This window comes from Poecilia reticulata, chromosome 5 (genome assembly GCF_904066995.2).
Source record: "Poecilia reticulata chromosome 5, P_reticulata-male-v2, whole genome shotgun sequence".
NCBI classification, from domain to species: domain Eukaryota; kingdom Metazoa; phylum Chordata; class Actinopteri; order Cyprinodontiformes; family Poeciliidae; genus Poecilia; species Poecilia reticulata.
Window position 1 is genome coordinate 15,213,162 of NC_088834.1, and position 17,965 is coordinate 15,231,126.

Below are 17,965 nucleotides of genomic sequence, written 5' to 3' on the forward strand. Positions count from 1 at the left end.
TGCAGCTGCTGCTTTCTGTACATGGAGAAGCTGAAGTTATAATTTCAGGTTTCTATTCAAAAGTAACGACGTTACCTTTAGTTGTAATAAAAATGCTTAAAATAATAATTAAAAGAAATTTGAGTTTGGATCATATCTACTGAAATTGGCCTCTGTCTCTTTAAGAATCTTCTACCTCTTCCCACTCCTTCTTTGGTACGTCATCACAACAATACTTCTCCAGGCTGTTCAGCGGTTGCATGAGCCACCAAGTTTCTACTACTGCTGCCGCTAATCTGGTAGAGCTGAGTGGGCGAGGTGGACCCCCGGTTGCTATGTGGGTCCAGAAGCTCAGCATGAAAGAGTCAGCACTCCAGGTACGTTTTTAATGAGATAAATTTAAAAAAAAAGTTTTATATAAGTTTTATATAAGAATTCCTTTCAAATTATCGCCATTGGTTGATAATGATCTTACATTATTACCTGTTAGCATATATGCTAATGTAAAAGCATTGCAGGCACATGTGTTGGATGTGCTTTATATATTTTTAATTTTCCTCTTTCAGTGAGGCATAAAAAGACAGAAAACAAATTCATCAAACTCCGCTACGTTTATTGATTTGACAATATTAATGCGTGCCTTACATGCTAAAGTCAGTGTGTAGCAAGTCACTCATATTGTATGATTCCTTGATACCACATAATGGAGGCACGTTTTCTTCATCACTCCTCTGAGTCTTTGGCCTGAAATGGCAGGATAACAGTGATACTCTTCAGTACCGAGTTTTAAAGTCAAAAAGGTACATCAACGAGAGTTATGCTGGAGATTTGCTTTTGTACCTTGCCAATCTCCCGACTCTTGGCCCTCAGCTTGTTGACCTGGGACTCTGCGATGTCAGCGCGCTCCTGAGCCTCCTCCATCTCATGCTGCACCTTCCTGTATCTGGTCAGATGAGCGTTGGCCTGCTCCTCCTGTTCAACAAGGCACCATAAAGTCAACTTCTCTATGCTTAAATATATTTTAAAACAAACAAGTTTAGTTTGCTCACAGCCTCCTCAGCCTGTCGCTTGTAGGATTTCACTTTCAGCTGCAGTTTGTCCACCAGATCCTGCAGTCGAGCAATATTCTTCTTGTCCTCCTCTGTCTGCAGTGCAAAATCAAAAGTTTCTCAGACTCTTTAATAATTTATGTTCTGTGCGTGTTACATTTGTTGTGGCCACAGCCACTAACCTGATAGGTCAGCTCTTTCACTCTTCTTTCGTACTTTCGTACTCCCTTGATAGCATCTGCACTGCGTCTCACTTCAGCATCAACCTCACCCTCCAATTCACGAACCTTAATGAAAGAAAAGTAAAATGATAGTAAATACATCGTTGTAACTGGAAAAAAAAAAAGAAAGATCTACGAGGAGTGTTCCCCTTGCACATACCCTAGCTTCCAGTTTCTGGAGCTGCTTCTTGCCTCCCTTCATGGCCAGATTTTCAGCTTCATCCAGACGGTGCTGCAGGTCCTTCACCGTGACCTCCAGGTTCTTCTTCATCCTCTCCAAATGAGCACTGGTGTCCTGCTCCTTCTTCAGCTCCTCTGCCATCATGGCAGCCTGGATTTTTCAGGAGACAGCTTTGTTGAAATGTTCACGTTCTGTTATGGAAAGCTGACTTTCGCATAGAAATCAGCAGGACTCACATCAGTGATGGCCTTCTTGGCCTTCTCTTCAGCATTTCTTGCCTCCTGAATGGCATCTTCCACTTCACCTTGGACCTGAATGAAGTCAGCCTCCAGCTTCTTCTTGGTGTTGATGAGGCTGGTATTCTAAACAGTCAATAGTTAAAACGATGTTCAATAATCGTATGTTTGGTAACGTGAACATGCTGATTTGATTATCAAATACCTGAGAGTGCAGCAGTGTAACACGCTCACTAGCATCCACCAGCTCCTGTTCAGCCACTTTGCGGCTTCTCTCCGTTTGCTCCAGAGCAGCTCTGAGCTCCTCGATCTCAGCAACCATCAGGTTGTTCCTGCGCTCCACCATCGCAACCTGCTCTCTCATGTCATCTTGTCCTCTCAGAGCCTCGTCAAGGTGCAGTTGTGCATCCTTAAAAATAATAAAAACAAATAAGCAGTGTAGTCTGATTAATATTTGGCAAGAACCTCTCTAGTCGGTGAAGTTCAAATACCTTAAGCTGTCCCTGAACGTTTCTCAGCTGCTTCTGGGCTTCTGCCGCCTGCCGGTTGGCGTGGCTCAGCTGTATCTCCATCTCATTGAGGTCTCCCTCCATCTTCTTCTTGATTCTCAGGGCGTCGTTCCTGCTCCTGACCTCAGCATCCAGAGTACTCTGCATGGACTCCATCACCCTCTGGCTGTTTCTCTTGATCTGCTCGATCTCTTCATCCTTTTCTGCAAGTTTTCTGTCAATTTCACTCTTGACTTGGGTAAGCTCCAGCTGGACGCGGAGAATCTTGGATTCCTCATGCTCCAGGGTGGCCTTAGAAAAGAAATCAGTCTGTTAGTAACGATGAGCTCCAATAAACAGTGTCTTTTGAAATTAGTTGGGTGAAGCCAATACCTCTGCCTCCTCAAGGGAAGTTTGAAGTTCAGTCTTCTCTGTCTCTACAACCTTTTTGGATTTCTCTAGTTCGTGAATGGTTTTTCCAGTTTCACTGATTTGCTCAGTCAGATCAGAAATTTCCTCTGCAAAAAAACCCCCAAATAAAATAGTTATTTTGCTGAACACTGAACAGATTGACTACATGCTTCTTTCTGAGATTTGCTAAACAATGGTCTACAATATTACACAAGTTTAAAAACAGAGTCAAAGGTGTGGAACAATGTATGAATGCATTTCCATGATTGTTCAGATACCATTCACCTTTTAAATCTGGAACCTTTTATCAATTTCAAGCACTGTCACTAGTTTCATTATTTGACTGAAAATGTTAAGTTGCTCTTACGTTGCAGGTTCTTGTTCTCCCTCTTCAAGGTCTCCAGATGGTCTAGAGCTTCTTCATATGAATTCTTAAGCTTAAACATTTCAGTGCTGAGGGAGCGAGCTTCCTTTTGAGCTCCTTCCAGCTCGGCCTGGCTCTCCTCATACTTCTGCTTCCACTCTGCAAGGACCTGAAAACACAAACAGGTCAAATATTTGTTGCCCATGTTGACTTTGTGTCCCTCAGTAAGAACAGGACTGAAATGACAACAACAAAACCTTGTCAAAGTTCCTCTGCTTCTTGTCAAGATTTGCAGCCAGAGCATTAGCTCTCTCCACGTCGATCATCAGGTCCTCCACCTCACCCTGCAGCCTCTGCTTGGTCTTTTCCAGAGAGGCACATTTTGCATTCACTGCCTCAATGGACTCCTCTGCATCCTGAAGACGCTGGGCGAGCTTCTTCCTGCAGAGAGTATGTTTGATTTAAAAAACCTGAAACCTTCGTAATTTCAAATCATCACCATAAGAGTAAAAGTTAGACTTACTTGGCCTCTTCCAACTCCTCAGTGCGCTGAATGGCATCAGTCTCGTACTTGGTTCTCCACTGAGCCACCTCGCTGTTAGCCTTGGACATAGCGCGCTGCAACTCGGCTTTGGCCTCCTGCTCCTCTTCATACTGCTCTCTGAGCAGATCACAGTCATGACGAGACGACTGGACCGCATGAGCCAGAGCATTCTTGGCCTTAAAAGAGTGAGAGGTGTTTGTGTTCATCTGTTAATTAACGTATTTTCCGCACTATAAGGCGCACCGAATTATAAGGCGCACCTTCAATGAATGGCCTATTTAAAAAATTTTTTCATATATATGGCGGACCGCATTATAAGGCGCATAGAATAGACGCTAAAGTAGAGGCTGGAGTTATGTTATGCATTCACTAAAGAGAATGTCAACAAAACAGTCCGACTCCGGTCGGCGAGGAGAACCTTCTGCGACTGGGCCGGGACGTGGCTGGACGATGGTCACCCTTCTCCGTTCGCGCACAGCATGTTCGTGGAGAACGTGGTGCTAAATGATCTGCAGACGACCTGATTCTAGACGGTCAGAAAGTAGTTAGGTCAGTCAAACATTATTAATAGATTACAAACAAGCGCTCTGACAACTATCCCAGCATGCACCGCGCGCTTCTTCTTCTACGGGGGAAAATGAAGTCGGCAGCTGCTTATCGTAGTTGCTAGACCTGTTGTGGCTGAATATTGGTCCATATAAGGTGCACCGGATTATAAGGCGCAGTCGGCTTTTGAGGAAATTGAAGGTTTTTAGGCGCGGAAAATACAATAGTTACAAAATTGCAGTTTGACGGTGCATACTTTAACTTCTTCTTCAATACGCCTCTTAAATTCTTCAATCTGCTGAGTGAAAGCCTGCTTGCTCCTTGTCAGCTGAGAGATCAAGGCATCTTTCTCCTCCACCTGGCGACTGATTTCACCTAATTAAGCAAAGCAAACTGACATGTCAACAAAAATATCTGTTGAGAAGGTTGCAAATGTCAAAATATTGGTCAAAAGTTTTACCATTCTCTGTTTGCAGTCTTGCCCTCTGTAAGCCGATGTCATTCAGCTGTCGCATATTTTCTTCATTCTTTGTTTTCACCTCACTCAGTTGATCCTCAAGACTGCGACACATTTTCTCAAGGTTCCCCTTAATTAGAAAAAGGTGCGTTGACTCAAAGTGCATCTTTACAATTGGAGTTTTTCAGTTCTACTGTAACCAACCTTTGCTTTTGCAATGGACTCCATGTTGCTTGAGAGGTCATCGATCTCCATCTTGTATTCACTTTTCTCTTTCTCCAGCTTCTGTTTGACTCTCTGGAGGTTATCGATCTGCTCTCCCAGCTCCGCCACGCTGTCGGCCTGCTTCTTACGGAGAGATGCGGCTGTGGCCTCATGCTGCAGGGTGGCCTCTTCAAGGTCACGGCGCAGCTTCTGAAACTCAGCCTCACGCTTCTTGTTCATCTCGATCTGAACAGCAGTCGCTCCTCCAGCTTCCTCAAGCCTCTCACTGATCTCCTCAAGTTCCCTGGAGAGATCGGCCCTCTGCTTCTCCACTTTGGCCCGAGCAGCTCGCTCAGCCTCAATCTCCTCTTCTAGCTCCTCAATTCGGGCCTTGCAGATTTTCAAAGAATCACAAAAGCGTTACTTAGGGCTGAGTGTAATAAAAGCAATACATTCATCAAAGCTAGGTTAAAAAAAGACAACATTTTAAAGCAACCTGAAGTTCTTTTATCTTCTTCTGAAGCTGAACACCAAGCACTTGCTCATCCTCAATTTTGCTGAGAAGCTGACTTGTTTCAAAGTCTTTCCTGCAAAAAGACAAAAATATAAACTATATAGACATATAACATTTAGGGGGTTTTATGTTGAAAAGTTAATTGTTTTGCGTTAAGCAATATGTTACTCTAAGGTAGAGCTTTGAATTTATTCAACTTCTGATAGCATTAGTTGTCTTGCAACTGAGGGAAATTTTTGATTCTTTAGGTTGTTGGGTTTGCTGGTTTTTGATAGTCTTTGAAGTACACAAAGTATTAAACCAAATGTTAACTAATTCAGATTTACTGACTTCTTTATCTTCTCTTCAGACTGCTGCTTGTCATTCTCCAGATCCATTATGGTTTCCTGAGCCAGTTTCAGATCTCCTTCCAGCTTCCTTTTGGCTCGCTCAAGATCCATACGGAGCTTCTTTTCCTGCTCCAGGGAACCTTCAAGCTGGTGCAAAGAGAGAATCAGAAGTCAGTGATCACATGTATTTAAAAAAAACAGAACTGTTGCTGACTCAAACAAAACAATTATGCTTACATCGTCCACTTGCTGCTCCAGTTTTGTCTTGGCTTTGGTCAGAGTGTTGACTTTGTCTTCCTCTGCCTGCAGGTCATCCAGGGTCTGCTGATGGGCCTCCTGGAGGGCTTTTTTCTCCTTTGACAGCTTAGCAATGGTCTCATCTTGAGAAGCCATTTCCTCAACCAAGTTTTTAACCTGCATTGACAAATAAATTATTTAGTAATTTGGTTAAATTGCATTTAACAGAAATGTGATTCATAAACTCAAACCTTGTTTTCAGTGGCATGCTTCTCCTTTTCCACTTTGGCCAGAGTCAGCTCCAGGTCATCAATGTCCTTCTTCAACTCAGAGCATTCGTCCTCGAGTTTTCTCTTCTTTGCTGTCAGCTCAGCATTGATCTCTTCCTCATCCTCCAGTCTCTCAGCCGTCTCTTTGAGTTTGGCTTCAAGCTGGATTTTTGCTTTAATTAGTTGCTCACATCTTTCCTCTGCATCAGCCAGGTTTTCACCCTCCTGGATTTGCAGAAGAAATTAATGTGGTATTATTGTAATATTTGTATCTTATGAGATTAAATCTCTGCGCTCGTAAACATACCGACTGGATCTGCAGCTGCAGGTCGTTCTTCTCCTGAAGGAGAGAAACCATCTTCTCCTCCAGTTCTTTCTTCTTAGCCAAAGCCTTTGCCAGATCCTCTTTGGTCTTGGTAAAGTCTTCTTTCATTTGGGCCATCTCCTTCTCCGTCTCTGCACTCTTCAGCAGAGGTTTGATCTTGAAGTACAGCTTCATCCATGGCCAAGTCTTGACGTTCATGAATGCGCGGATGTTGTACTGGATGGAGTAAATGGCTTCCCTGAAAATGTTGGAAATATTGATTCAACAATATTAGGGTGCTTAACACTTGCAGCTTCCCTCTTATGTTTAAGGCATTGTGGATAAATCACCTGCGTTCCATCATTTTGACAAACTCTCGTCTCATGAGGAAGCCTCTGCAGAGAGCCTGAGTCATTGTGACCAAGATTGCAAGTTTTTCATCTCGCATCTCCTCTAGGAGACCAAGCAGACCAGCCTTAAAGAACACCTGAAATGACATCGTTAACACATTACAATCCCAGAAAAGCAGCACTACTTCCTTCTTGCACCAGCATTTGTTGTGAAGAATCGTTTGATGCTTATAACAATTTTTTTCTTACAGAACAATAACTCGCAGCATTTAGTTGCGCTAGACTTTTCTGAATCAAATAATATAACAGAGTTATTTTTCAATGAATTAAAGTTGTTGTCCTGAATTGGCCAATTAGACATAAATTCAGTTGAATCCAAGTTTACCTTGGTGTGGCCAAACTTGTACTGAGTGTGGTCAACATCAATAGAGCCCAGCAGTTTCTCAGAGGCCTTCTTGTTGTCAATGAACTGTCCCTCAGGGATGACACTGGCATTCAACACTTTGTATCTGATAAAATTTAGAAATACTTTTGTTATTCATCTGTAAGTTATGCGATGAATTTCTAAATCCAATATTCACCTCTGCTTGAAGTCACCATAGAGGATTCTGCTGGGAAAACCTTTCCTGCAGATCCTGATGCCCTCCAGCACGCCGTTACACCTCAGCTGGTGGATGACCAGATGGTTCTCCATCAGGCCTGAAATGCACATAAAATAAGTCTTCTTCTCTGTCTCACATGTTTGGATTATGTCAAACTCCAAATATGGACTGAGCTTACCAGGAGTCTTTGATTCATTTGGAATCAAGCAGCGCACAAAATGTGGATGAGTGCTCCTCAAGTTGGTCATCAGCTTGCCCAAATTCTCCTGGAAAATGTGGAAATTCAAATGTGTATATTTTAAATTGATCTGTTTCATTGCTTATCAACATTTTAATTGAAAGTCGTAGCAACATTTAGTATATAGTAAGTCTTACCCTAAACAAAGCTGACACCGTCTGAAACGACCCACCCTTCTTCTTGCCACCTTTTTTTCCGCCACCCTCAGCTGTAACATATAAAAAATATAGTAGGCTTCATATGGTGAAATTAGAAGATTACTTATACTTCATGAAACTATTATATGTGGTTGCTTTAAAAATAACAAACTCAACAAAGTTACCTAAGAATATATTTCTTACCCTCTGCCGATGCATGAGATGCATACAGGTGAGCCAGAAGCTTGCAAGAGGACTTCTGGTAAAGCTGAACTACAGTGTCATTCAGAGGATCCTTGTTCTTTTCCAGCCAGCCAACAACATTGTAGTCCACAGTGCCAGCATAGTGCACCAGAGAGAAATGAGCCTCAGGTTTGCCTTTGACTGGTTTTGGTTTCTGGAAGGGAGCACTTTTTCCCACATGTTGGTCATACAGTTTGCTCTTGAAGGTCATGTCTGTTGCCTTGGGAACAATACACTCCTCCTCAAGGATGGAGAAGATGCCTAGAGGCTGTCAGGATGGAAACATGCAATTAAAATCAAGATATCTTGAGGCATCTAAATGATTCCCTGTGTTGGTCAGTATGTGTCTGAGCTTGTTGCTGACCTTCTCAATGAGCTCAATGCACGCAGCCAAGTCCATGCCAAAGTCAATGAACTCCCATTCAATTCCCTCCTTCTTGTACTCTTCTTGCTCCAGGACGAACATGTGATGGTTGAAGAACTGTTGCAGTTTTTCATTGGTGAAGTTGATGCACAGCTGTTCCAAGCTGTTGAACTGTTGGAAGACAGACTCTTTTAGATGTTTACCATGCTGGTTCACTGATTTAAAGGTTAATCCCAATATTACTGACATCAAAGATTTCAAAACCAGCGATGTCCAAGACACCGATGAAGTAGTTCCTTGGCTGCTTGGTGTCCAACATCTCGTTGATTCTGACGACCATCCACAAGAACATCTTCTCATAGACAGACTTGCAGAGAGCACTCACTGCATTGTTGACCTGAATTTAGACATAATATACATCACATTAACTTGGATGTTGATTTGAAATTAACATATCCAGAATAAAATAAACTTATCAAACTTTGGCAATCATTAATTTGTAGATTGTCTGACTTGATCACCTGGGGAACAGTTTGACCTTTGGTCACAAACTCATTCCCGACCTTCACTCGGGGGTAACACAAAGCTTTGAGCAAATCAGCAGAGTTCAGACCCATGAGGTAGGCGATTTTATCGGCCACTGAAAGAAAAACAAATTCTCAGCCGTTCTTCGAAACGAAATCTGGAAGACATTGAAACTTTATTGTTTGTTTTATACCCTCAGTGCCATCAGGTTCAGCCTGCTCTTCCCTCTGCTTCTGCTTGAACTTCATGTTTCCATGATGCATCACAGCTCCTGTTAGCTTGTAAATGTTAGCTTTCTCTTCTGCAGTGAAACCCAGGATGTCGATGGCAGTCTGTGAAAAATTAGGTTAAAAAGAAGTTTGTAGCACAGAGTATAATGTTAAAGAATATATTGACTACACAGGAAGTCGATAAGGCAGCTTTAGATCTTGAAAATTTAGAACCTGTTGACAGTCTGTCAAAACAGAGAGAGAGAGACATTGTCTATTTTTGTTTATCGAGTTTAGCAAAACAGTTCCAGACCAATTGTCGTTTAGAAGAAAATATGAAATATTAGAAGAAAATATGCCTCTGCCATATTGCCCAACCCCAGGTAGCTATAATGAAATATATTTGAAAATGTCTTACATCAGTGGCAATGAATTCTTCAATGTCATTGATACTCTTCACACTGATTTCACCCTGACTGATCATGGGATAGTCATAGGGATTAGTAGTAATCAGGAGAGCCTCTTAAAAAAAACACAAAGTAAATCTCCGTTAATATCAATATATCAATTATGAAACTTATTCTATATACTGTAAATAGCTTGTGGTAAGATATTGTTAACTTGTGGAATAGCTGCAGTATTCATTTGTTTCTAACCTATTAGCTCGGGTTTGTGGCCCGTTGTGAGCTGATAGAAGATGTGGTAGCTCCTCTCAGCAGACAGCTGGAATGTCACTCGAGATTTCTCCAGCAGATCTGTGTGGATTCACATTATCAATTTAAAAAAATCTATTTTTAAGTATAAATAAAAAGTGTAAAAAGACTTAAATAGAAAGTTTTACATGTTTCAATATCAGCTGAAGCCAGCTTTCCAGTTGACCCAAAGTGGATTCTGATGAATTTTCCCTGTGTGGAAACAGGAAAGTGTTTTATTTAAAACGCTGACACTGATTGCTGTCACCAAAATAACAAGAGACAATTTCAAGTTGAACTCACAAAACGGGAAGAATTGTCATTCCTCACAGTCTTGGCATTTCCATAAGCCTCCAACAGTGGGTTGGCTGCAATGATCTGATCTTCCAGTGACCCCTGGAGGCGACATTCATCTCATTAGTTGAACAGCTCTTTGTTTGTGTGTTTGTATCATTTATTGTTTTGCAATTTCACTGACCTGCATTTTTCCAGGAACTGGCTCAGATTTCTTTCCACCAGCTACTGCGATTGTCGCAAAGTACTGGATGACACGTTTGGTGTTCACAGTCTTTCCTGCACCAGATTCTCCACTGGTTTGAAGATACACCGTTTAATTAGAAAAATAGTGATGCAATTAATGATGAAAATACCTCAAAATACTTGACACTTACGTGATCAAGATAGACTGATTTTCTCTGTCTGTAAGATGGAAAATGATGCACAAAATGTCGGATGTGGATGTTTGAGGTGAAACGGTTGTATTTATTGATTATACAAAGTGTGGTACCTTGGAGCATAAACTGATAGGCGTTATCAGAGATGGAGAAGATGTGGGGAGGAGCCTCAATTCTCTTCTTTCCTCTGTATCCTGCAACAACCATTGCATCGTACACTGGCAGCCACTTGTAGGGGTTCACAGTGACGCAGAACAACCCGGAGTAGGTCTGCAGGGTCACAGAGGATCATTCATGATGCATGTTTTCTTGAAATCATCGTCTGGTTCTTCTACATGTACTTAGGAAAACTTACGTAGATCATCCATGCTGCATATCGCTCTTTGAGGTTATACAGCACAGCAGGCTCGTTGAGGTGGGTCATCATGGCCATGTCCTCAATCTTGTCGAACTTTGGAGGGTTCATGGGGCAGATTTCATCTTCCTTCACGGTGATACTCTGATGTAGTGTTCAACAAACACAAACATAGACAGAATAGCTGTGCTTACTGAGCTCTACTAAATTTTCGGCCTGTACTTCTGATTAGCCAAACATTAACCTTAATGGCATTCCGAAATGGAGCATCATGGAAAATGCCAGGTCTCTTTCCTTTAGGACTCCAGTTGGCATCGCTCATAAATTAGTGCATAGTCCAGTAAACAATGTTATTCTTGTAAAAAGTGACAATATTACAACAAAAAAAGGTGTGTTTGTTCGACCAAGTCAATGTTTAGTAGGCCAGAACAGCTTGATCTTGGCTTATGTATTTTCAGATTGCATGTCCAGTGTGGCAAAATCAGAAAATTACTGACTGGTTACTCTATATTTAAATCTAAATGTTTTTGTGTCCTTTTTCTGTGATTACCCCTTTCTATATTTCAACATGGAAAAGAATGATCAACTCTTTGACATCAACCCACTGTAAAATCTTGTTTTACCTCATAACTAGTTTAGGGAGTAGTTGGGTAACCTATTTACCGTTTTCAGACTTTATGAAGAAGTTTCACATTTGATTAAAGATTGAAGTATTTATTTTTGACCCTTCTTTTTCACTTGTAGTGTAATGACTGTATTTAGTACATAACTGATCCTTTTTCTGCCACCTTCATCAAAGTCTTGAGTCTAATCTGAGGATCTAACAAAGAGCAATTTGGACATTAAGGCAAACAATTCCTCTGAGCTATTTAAAGCTGGACCCAGGGTGAGCATACATGACTACTTAAAATCCCAAAAAAAATCTTAGTCTGATGTTCAACCAACTCAGGTAAATATACTTTTTTTTTACTCAAGTTCAAACAAATTCTTTCAGAGATAAAAAAAAAAATTATATATATATATATATATATATATATATATATATATATATATATATATATATATATATATATATATATATATATACAGACAAGCGGATGGAAAGTGAAGTTTTTTTTTTTTATCTCCAGTGCTGCATCCTCACCTTCCCAGTAAGAGTCTCCACGGTGGCTTTGCCACCCTCTCTCTTTACCAGTTTCCCCTTCAAGTACATCTCAGAGGGCTCAGTCACAAAGTATGCTGATTTGGCATCAAAGGGAGTGTTCTGAGCTTCAATACGCTCTCTTTCTGGCTTGCGGAGGTATATGGCCGCCTTGCCAAAACACTCCATCTCCGCATCCCCACTCATGGTTCCGCTGTAAAAACATATAACCCCAAAAACATGTCCAGGGAAATACATTTAATAAAAATGAATCTACTCCTCCAAAAATAAAGAAATGTATACGTACGTATATATTAAACAATTTATCTCACCATAATTAAAAATTTAAGGGTCACACAAGTGGTCAAAATGTGTAAATCTTAGCTTCATACCTTGCAGCACACCAGTTGAGCAGAAACTGTTGTAGAAGATGTTAAAACACAGGTCTAAAAACAAGACAGATGAATTATATTTATTGATGCTACTTGTTGAGTTTGTAGTATTTACTTTTAAAATAAGAAGTGGTGAAAAATTGGCTGAACAAATTTTAATTGACCAAAGCTTTTATATAAATTGTACCATTTTTCAAGTAAGATTTGTTATTAAATAATGTAATAATATCTTTAGTAACTTACCTTTGCAGAGAGGCTCTCAAGGGTCCTGTTTGCTGCTCCTTTTATATTGCCTGATGGGAGCCTGTCACATGTTGGTCGCTGTATTTGGTCATGTCGCCTGTCGTTACACTTTTGAAGAAGTGCCTGTCTCTATTGTGCCAAAAGGGTTTATGGTTGTTGCATGCCATTCATCCCAGACAATAGATAGATCTCCATAAACGCCCCAATAAAAGAGAGAATACATTTTGTTTTTGCCTGTGGGAGTCCTTAGAAATCCCGATAAATCACACATCTGATTCAAGTTGTTTTGTTTCCTCTGACTCTTGTCAAGAAATGCGGTGAGAAAATCAAAACATTTTTTAAATCAGTGCGCTTATTTAGGTTGTATATCATGCAATGTGCAAGTTTACTCTTTCTGTGCCGAACCCTGTATATGAATACTTACAGATGTTGGTTAAAGTCATGTGAAGTTGAATCAGAAGTTGCAGAAATGCCAAAGGTGTGACTAAAGCATCTTTTCAGTGCCCTCTGGCACAAAAGCTGTCCTCTGCTATTTTTCTGTAAGGCTTTAAAAAGTCATCAATATCAAGTTTCAGAGTCCTTACAGGTCAGAAATGATTAAAAAATAAAATGAGTGCCACTGGGCTTTGAAGAAAAGTAGGGATTGCCAAAGGGATTACTTTACACAACAGTGCCAACAGCTGCTCTTATTCTTCTTCTCAAGGGATACACAAGGGAGGCTGAGACAATTGCTAAATGTAGAGCAGGAGAGGGATGGGTTACTGCTATTCTTCCTTGTGATTTTATAAATGACCCCACAATGACAGATGTTTGTATCAAAACATGTTGAAAACATTAATCTCTTGTTTGTTTTGCTTGACAAAGAATCTACTAAAAACCAACTTTTTTTTGCCAGAGACCTCCGACATAGGTGGCAAGTTTTGTAAGTGTGGGTTAAGGAGCTTGAAGGCACTGTTTGCCTGGAAAGATGATCAAGTTACATTGTTAAAATGAAAAAAATTCTAAAGTGGTTACCTAGAAGATATAATAGACCTCTGTATTTAGTGAAGATAAATGACATGATGCCAGGATTGAAGTCTTCTGTCTTATAAGGACAGATTTCAAATATAGCACCTAGGTTGTGTGGATGCTCAAGGAAAATACCACATGCTCAAGGGACATATTGTGTTTTATGTAGGTGTGTCCGCTTCTGTGTTTGCCAAAGAGCAACAGCTGGGATCAGGATAACAAACCAAGGTGAGTACTGAGTAACATTCCAGTCTATTGAGTGGCAACAAAGAGCACGGATATACACTTACACAAAAAGCAGCATTGTTTTTCAAATTTGTAAGTACTTTTTGGTGCATTTAAGGCTTATTTGTTAGAAAATTATGTCTGTAATCTGTATTTATTGTTTTACTTTCTATAGTATTGGAGGTTTGGGATGTGAAGTGAAGACTTGAAGAGGTGGAGATGCACATGGATATGAAAATTACCTTAAAGTTGCATGTTTGAACAATTTGAATTGTATCTAAAGAAGATGAAACGTTTATCAAATCTTTTCAACATTTATGTGTGTTTTTAACTTGTGCAACTTTAGAGCCAGGTTCTGAGTCACAGTCCTGACTGGCTTCTGAACATATTTATCTTTTTATTTTAGCAACTTTCAAACAAACCTGTGTGTTTTTTTGTTTTTTTTACAACTTTGTAAATTATATCTTCTAATGCATGCTTTTAAAATCTGTGCCTGAATATGGGCGGAGACCTCCACGTAAAGGTAGCATCTGTCCAGACCATTTGTGAGTTTGAATATATATCTGGTTACTTGCATGTCTTGTATACAATAAATATGATTAGAGATGGTGAGAAGTTTCCTTTTAAAAGCTAATGGCATCACCTAGTGGATGAAGTTCATCTTTATCGTAAGACTAAAACTATTTTTAGATTCGGAAGTTCACAAATTAGCTTTTACGACACAACAAACTTTGCATGTTGTGTTTGCTGTTCTTAAATTTGTTTCTGTTTGGACATTTCTCTGCACCACCACATTAAGTTCATGTGCTGTCAGACCCTGCTGGTGTTAACTACTATCACGTGTGAGTGCTTAGCCATGTCGACGGCTGGGGTCACTGGCTCCTTATAAACACCAGAGGGAGCCTCAGGTTGCAGAGGTGCAAATGTGCTGCTTATGTTACCAGCCTCTCTATCATTATCATCGTCACCACCATCCTCATTATTAACATTACACGGTATCACGACCTGTTGCCAACACTGAATATTAAATTATCTGTCTCAACAGCCTTGTTTTGGAGATGTAATGATTTTTCTTTTTGTTGATTTAGGAAGGAACCTTTTAATGATCCCACCATGCTTTGGTCACAGCGCAGAAGAACTCTGTGGAGAATCCATGATGCTTCTGGAATATGGTATTGCACATTCATCCTGCCATTTGTAAGCTATTTATAACAATTCACTCATACTTCCTAATTTTTCAATTCCATAGGAAGTGCAGCATGGTGAAAATAATAAGCACCTCAGGCAGAGAAAAGAGGAAGCCCTGCAAAAATGAGAGGTTAAAAACTTTGTTTTAATGAATTTTATAATGTTGTTTCACAAAAAAGCAGTAACTAATAAAAGCAGGAGAAAAATACAAACTTTTTTAACCATTAACATTACCATGGATGGCTGGATGAATGAATGGAAGGAAACATCATTAAGCATAAGCTAAGTATAAATCTTCAACAAAAAAGAGATGCAAGATACGAATTGAAGTGTGTAAGATACACCTAATGAAAATCCCTCAGATATTCCAGTGATGACCAATAACTATTTTTTGCTTCAAATGGAAAGCGTCATTCAGAAAAATAAAATCTGTTAAAATCTGTGACCGTAGACTACAAAACAGGCTCCATAAAAACATGTGTATGAACATTTGGTGTGGAAAAACTTGATTATCTTTCACAGAGTCATGACTTCATCCAAAATAACATACTTAGGATGAATTAGACTGGAGAATGTGAGTCAGACCTTCAACATCAATGTAAATGTGTTTCTGGAAAAATTGCAAAAGATACATTTTCATCACTTTGCTCCTCTTGGATTAAGATTTGAATGTCACAGTAGCATGTGACTGCAGATAACTGGATATTTTGGCAATATAATGCATTTATTCTCTAGGGGAATATCCGTCCACATTTGTGCCAGCCTACTATGCAAGGTTGTCACCAGCCTATCAAAAGGCAACACACAGATTCACATGACAAATAAGCATGCACATACTTGCAATCAATCACAAGAACAATTTAGAGAAACCAATTAACCTAGAAGCTATGTTGTGTGACTCCAAGGGGGAAGCCACAGTCTCTCCAGGTATTGCGTTTTTTTGGGGGGGTGGTATCCACCCTAACGATAAGATATGTATAGGAGGCTTAACAAGTAATGCAAAAAAAGAAAATTGCTTCTCAAAAACAAGCAGCTCCAACAGTCGAGTGCAAAAGTTCCCACTCGCATACAGGTGCAGAGGTTTGACGACTAGTTTAGGGAGGCCTGCAGGACTGTATCTTTACATTCCTGATTTTAATGGCAAGAAACAATCAAACTTTATAAAAGAAGTCAATAAAACATGTATGTATATATAAATACATCGCCCTAGTTATTTGACATGTCATGGCATCAGGAATCCATCCATCCATTGTCTGTACTCACTTGTCCCTGCTGGGTTGTTGTGGGGGGCTGCTGTCTATTTTTAGCAGTCGTTGGGCTAGAGGAGGGACACCCTCTTTGGATAGGTGGGAAGTCCTTCACAACACACAGACATACAGGACAAACTAGCCATGAAAGCAAACGCCCATTAGTCGGAAAGGCCCAGAGACAACTGGACCCGATGGGAGAACATGAACACTCCTTACAAAAACACAGGAGATTCATGATGCAAAACAACCAATCTGCAATAAATACCAACATGCCTGCATAAGTGCAATAACTATAGCATGCAGTTTGTAAAGTTACACAGTCAAGTATTGACAGCAATAATTGTATTATTGTTATCTAGCCCATCATAAGAGAAATGGAAAAAATGAAAATACATTTTTCAAAGCCATATTTTTTTAGCTTGCTAACTAAATATTTGGAATAAACAAAAATATATAGCTTCCTAATTAAATATTTAGTTTAAAACTGTGACATGTATAAATGAATAAATAACATGATTAAAATATGACTGAAAAATGAACTCCCATATTTTTTCTGTTATGACTGTCTAAATAACAATAATGCAGTTAATTCTTGACTTTCTTTGACTTTGTAACTTTACAAACGGCAATCATATCAAACTTGGCAACTAGAGCTTAAGAAAAAACAGACAAGGCCTAAACATACACAACTTACCTGATCTTCAATTTGTTTGCAGTAAAAAATGCAAGTCATAAACCACACCCAGTTTTATCCTTCCTTTCCCTAGTTGCTTACTATTTTAACTTTGGTCAAAACAAATGTGCATGCACAGCAGAAAGTGTTGATGACACGATCTCAGAGATGTATTATTTATCACACACAAGGGAATAATCATTCCTCAAGAATTTAAAAACAGTATTTGCCTCTCAGATGTGTTGACAACATTGACCAGAAGCCAACAGGTGGTTCATTATAAACAGTTAATTTGTTGAATTTCTTCATCTAAGTAGTCTACAGTCTGTCCTTCCCAATTCTTTTAGATTTCACAACTGCACATTTAATCAGTTTACAGAACTGGATAAACTGGATAAATATCCTTTACTGGATGTTCACATTTGAAACTGCAGCAATGAAAGGGGTTGCTTAGTATGACTGACATTATTGTACTAGTGTAACAAATACACATGAATGTTTTTTTGTTTTGTCTTATTCCAAATTTCAAACCATAAAAAAGACCAATCATCAGTGTCACAATATAGCACAATGTAACTGCATTCACTATACTCATTTAGGATCTAAGCTACAGAGAAACAAACACAGCAACCATCTTGCGATGGAGTGTACTTACCCGGATTCAGAACCCAGTTCAACTGAACCAAATGGGCTGATGACTAAATTACAATAAATGTATAAAAGAATATGGACCTTCCCAGAGCAGGACTGATGTAACAAGATGCTGAACACTATCTCACATGTAATTAACAGCGGCGTTCTAAGCATTTGTCGGCCATTGCGGTAGTAAGAGCTTGGACATTTGTCTGTGAGAAGCTATATTTGCTTTAGGTCCTAATAAGACTGTAAAAGAAGGCCAAACATATCAAATGTTATATTTTGTTGCAACCTAATCATACCTCTGGAGAACTGCTTTATAACATGGCAGATCTTATCCAAGTATAATGCACCATAATGGGATCTTAAAATAGCTTTAAGTAAACTCCTCATCCCTGGGCTTAAGAGCTGCTTTGAACAGAGTCACTGCCAAAGATTCGGTTGCGGAAAGAATTATTCATGTGAAGATGGAATATATAGTATCTGC

The 17,965-nt window shown here is 39.7% G+C and overlaps 1 protein-coding gene across 1 annotated transcript; it reads right to left on the reverse strand.

Moving 5' to 3' along the window:
- Window positions 1–571: 571 nt before the first annotated feature.
- Window positions 572–12,378, reverse strand: myhb (myosin, heavy chain b). The gene is made up of 40 exons (XM_081607113.1): window positions 12,256–12,378; window positions 11,867–12,077; window positions 10,723–10,866; window positions 10,481–10,637; window positions 10,365–10,392; window positions 10,172–10,283; window positions 9,997–10,089; window positions 9,843–9,906; window positions 9,658–9,756; window positions 9,420–9,523; window positions 8,986–9,124; window positions 8,789–8,907; window positions 8,515–8,664; window positions 8,268–8,438; window positions 7,865–8,171; window positions 7,661–7,731; window positions 7,464–7,551; window positions 7,265–7,382; window positions 7,069–7,192; window positions 6,684–6,820; window positions 6,337–6,592; window positions 6,012–6,254; window positions 5,761–5,937; window positions 5,525–5,670; window positions 5,177–5,267; window positions 4,681–5,070; window positions 4,480–4,606; window positions 4,276–4,394; window positions 3,453–3,649; window positions 3,187–3,370; window positions 2,933–3,098; window positions 2,548–2,672; window positions 2,158–2,466; window positions 1,872–2,075; window positions 1,667–1,792; window positions 1,410–1,580; window positions 1,211–1,315; window positions 1,029–1,124; window positions 820–951; window positions 572–723 (listed from the first exon to the last, which is right to left on the reverse strand). The coding sequence occupies exons 2-40, from the start codon at window positions 12,068–12,070 to the stop codon at window positions 703–705; spliced, it is 5,814 nt and encodes a 1,937-aa protein (XP_081463239.1). The 5' UTR covers window positions 12,071–12,077; window positions 12,256–12,378; the 3' UTR covers window positions 572–702.
- Between the last annotated feature and the right edge of the window lie 5,587 nt (window positions 12,379–17,965).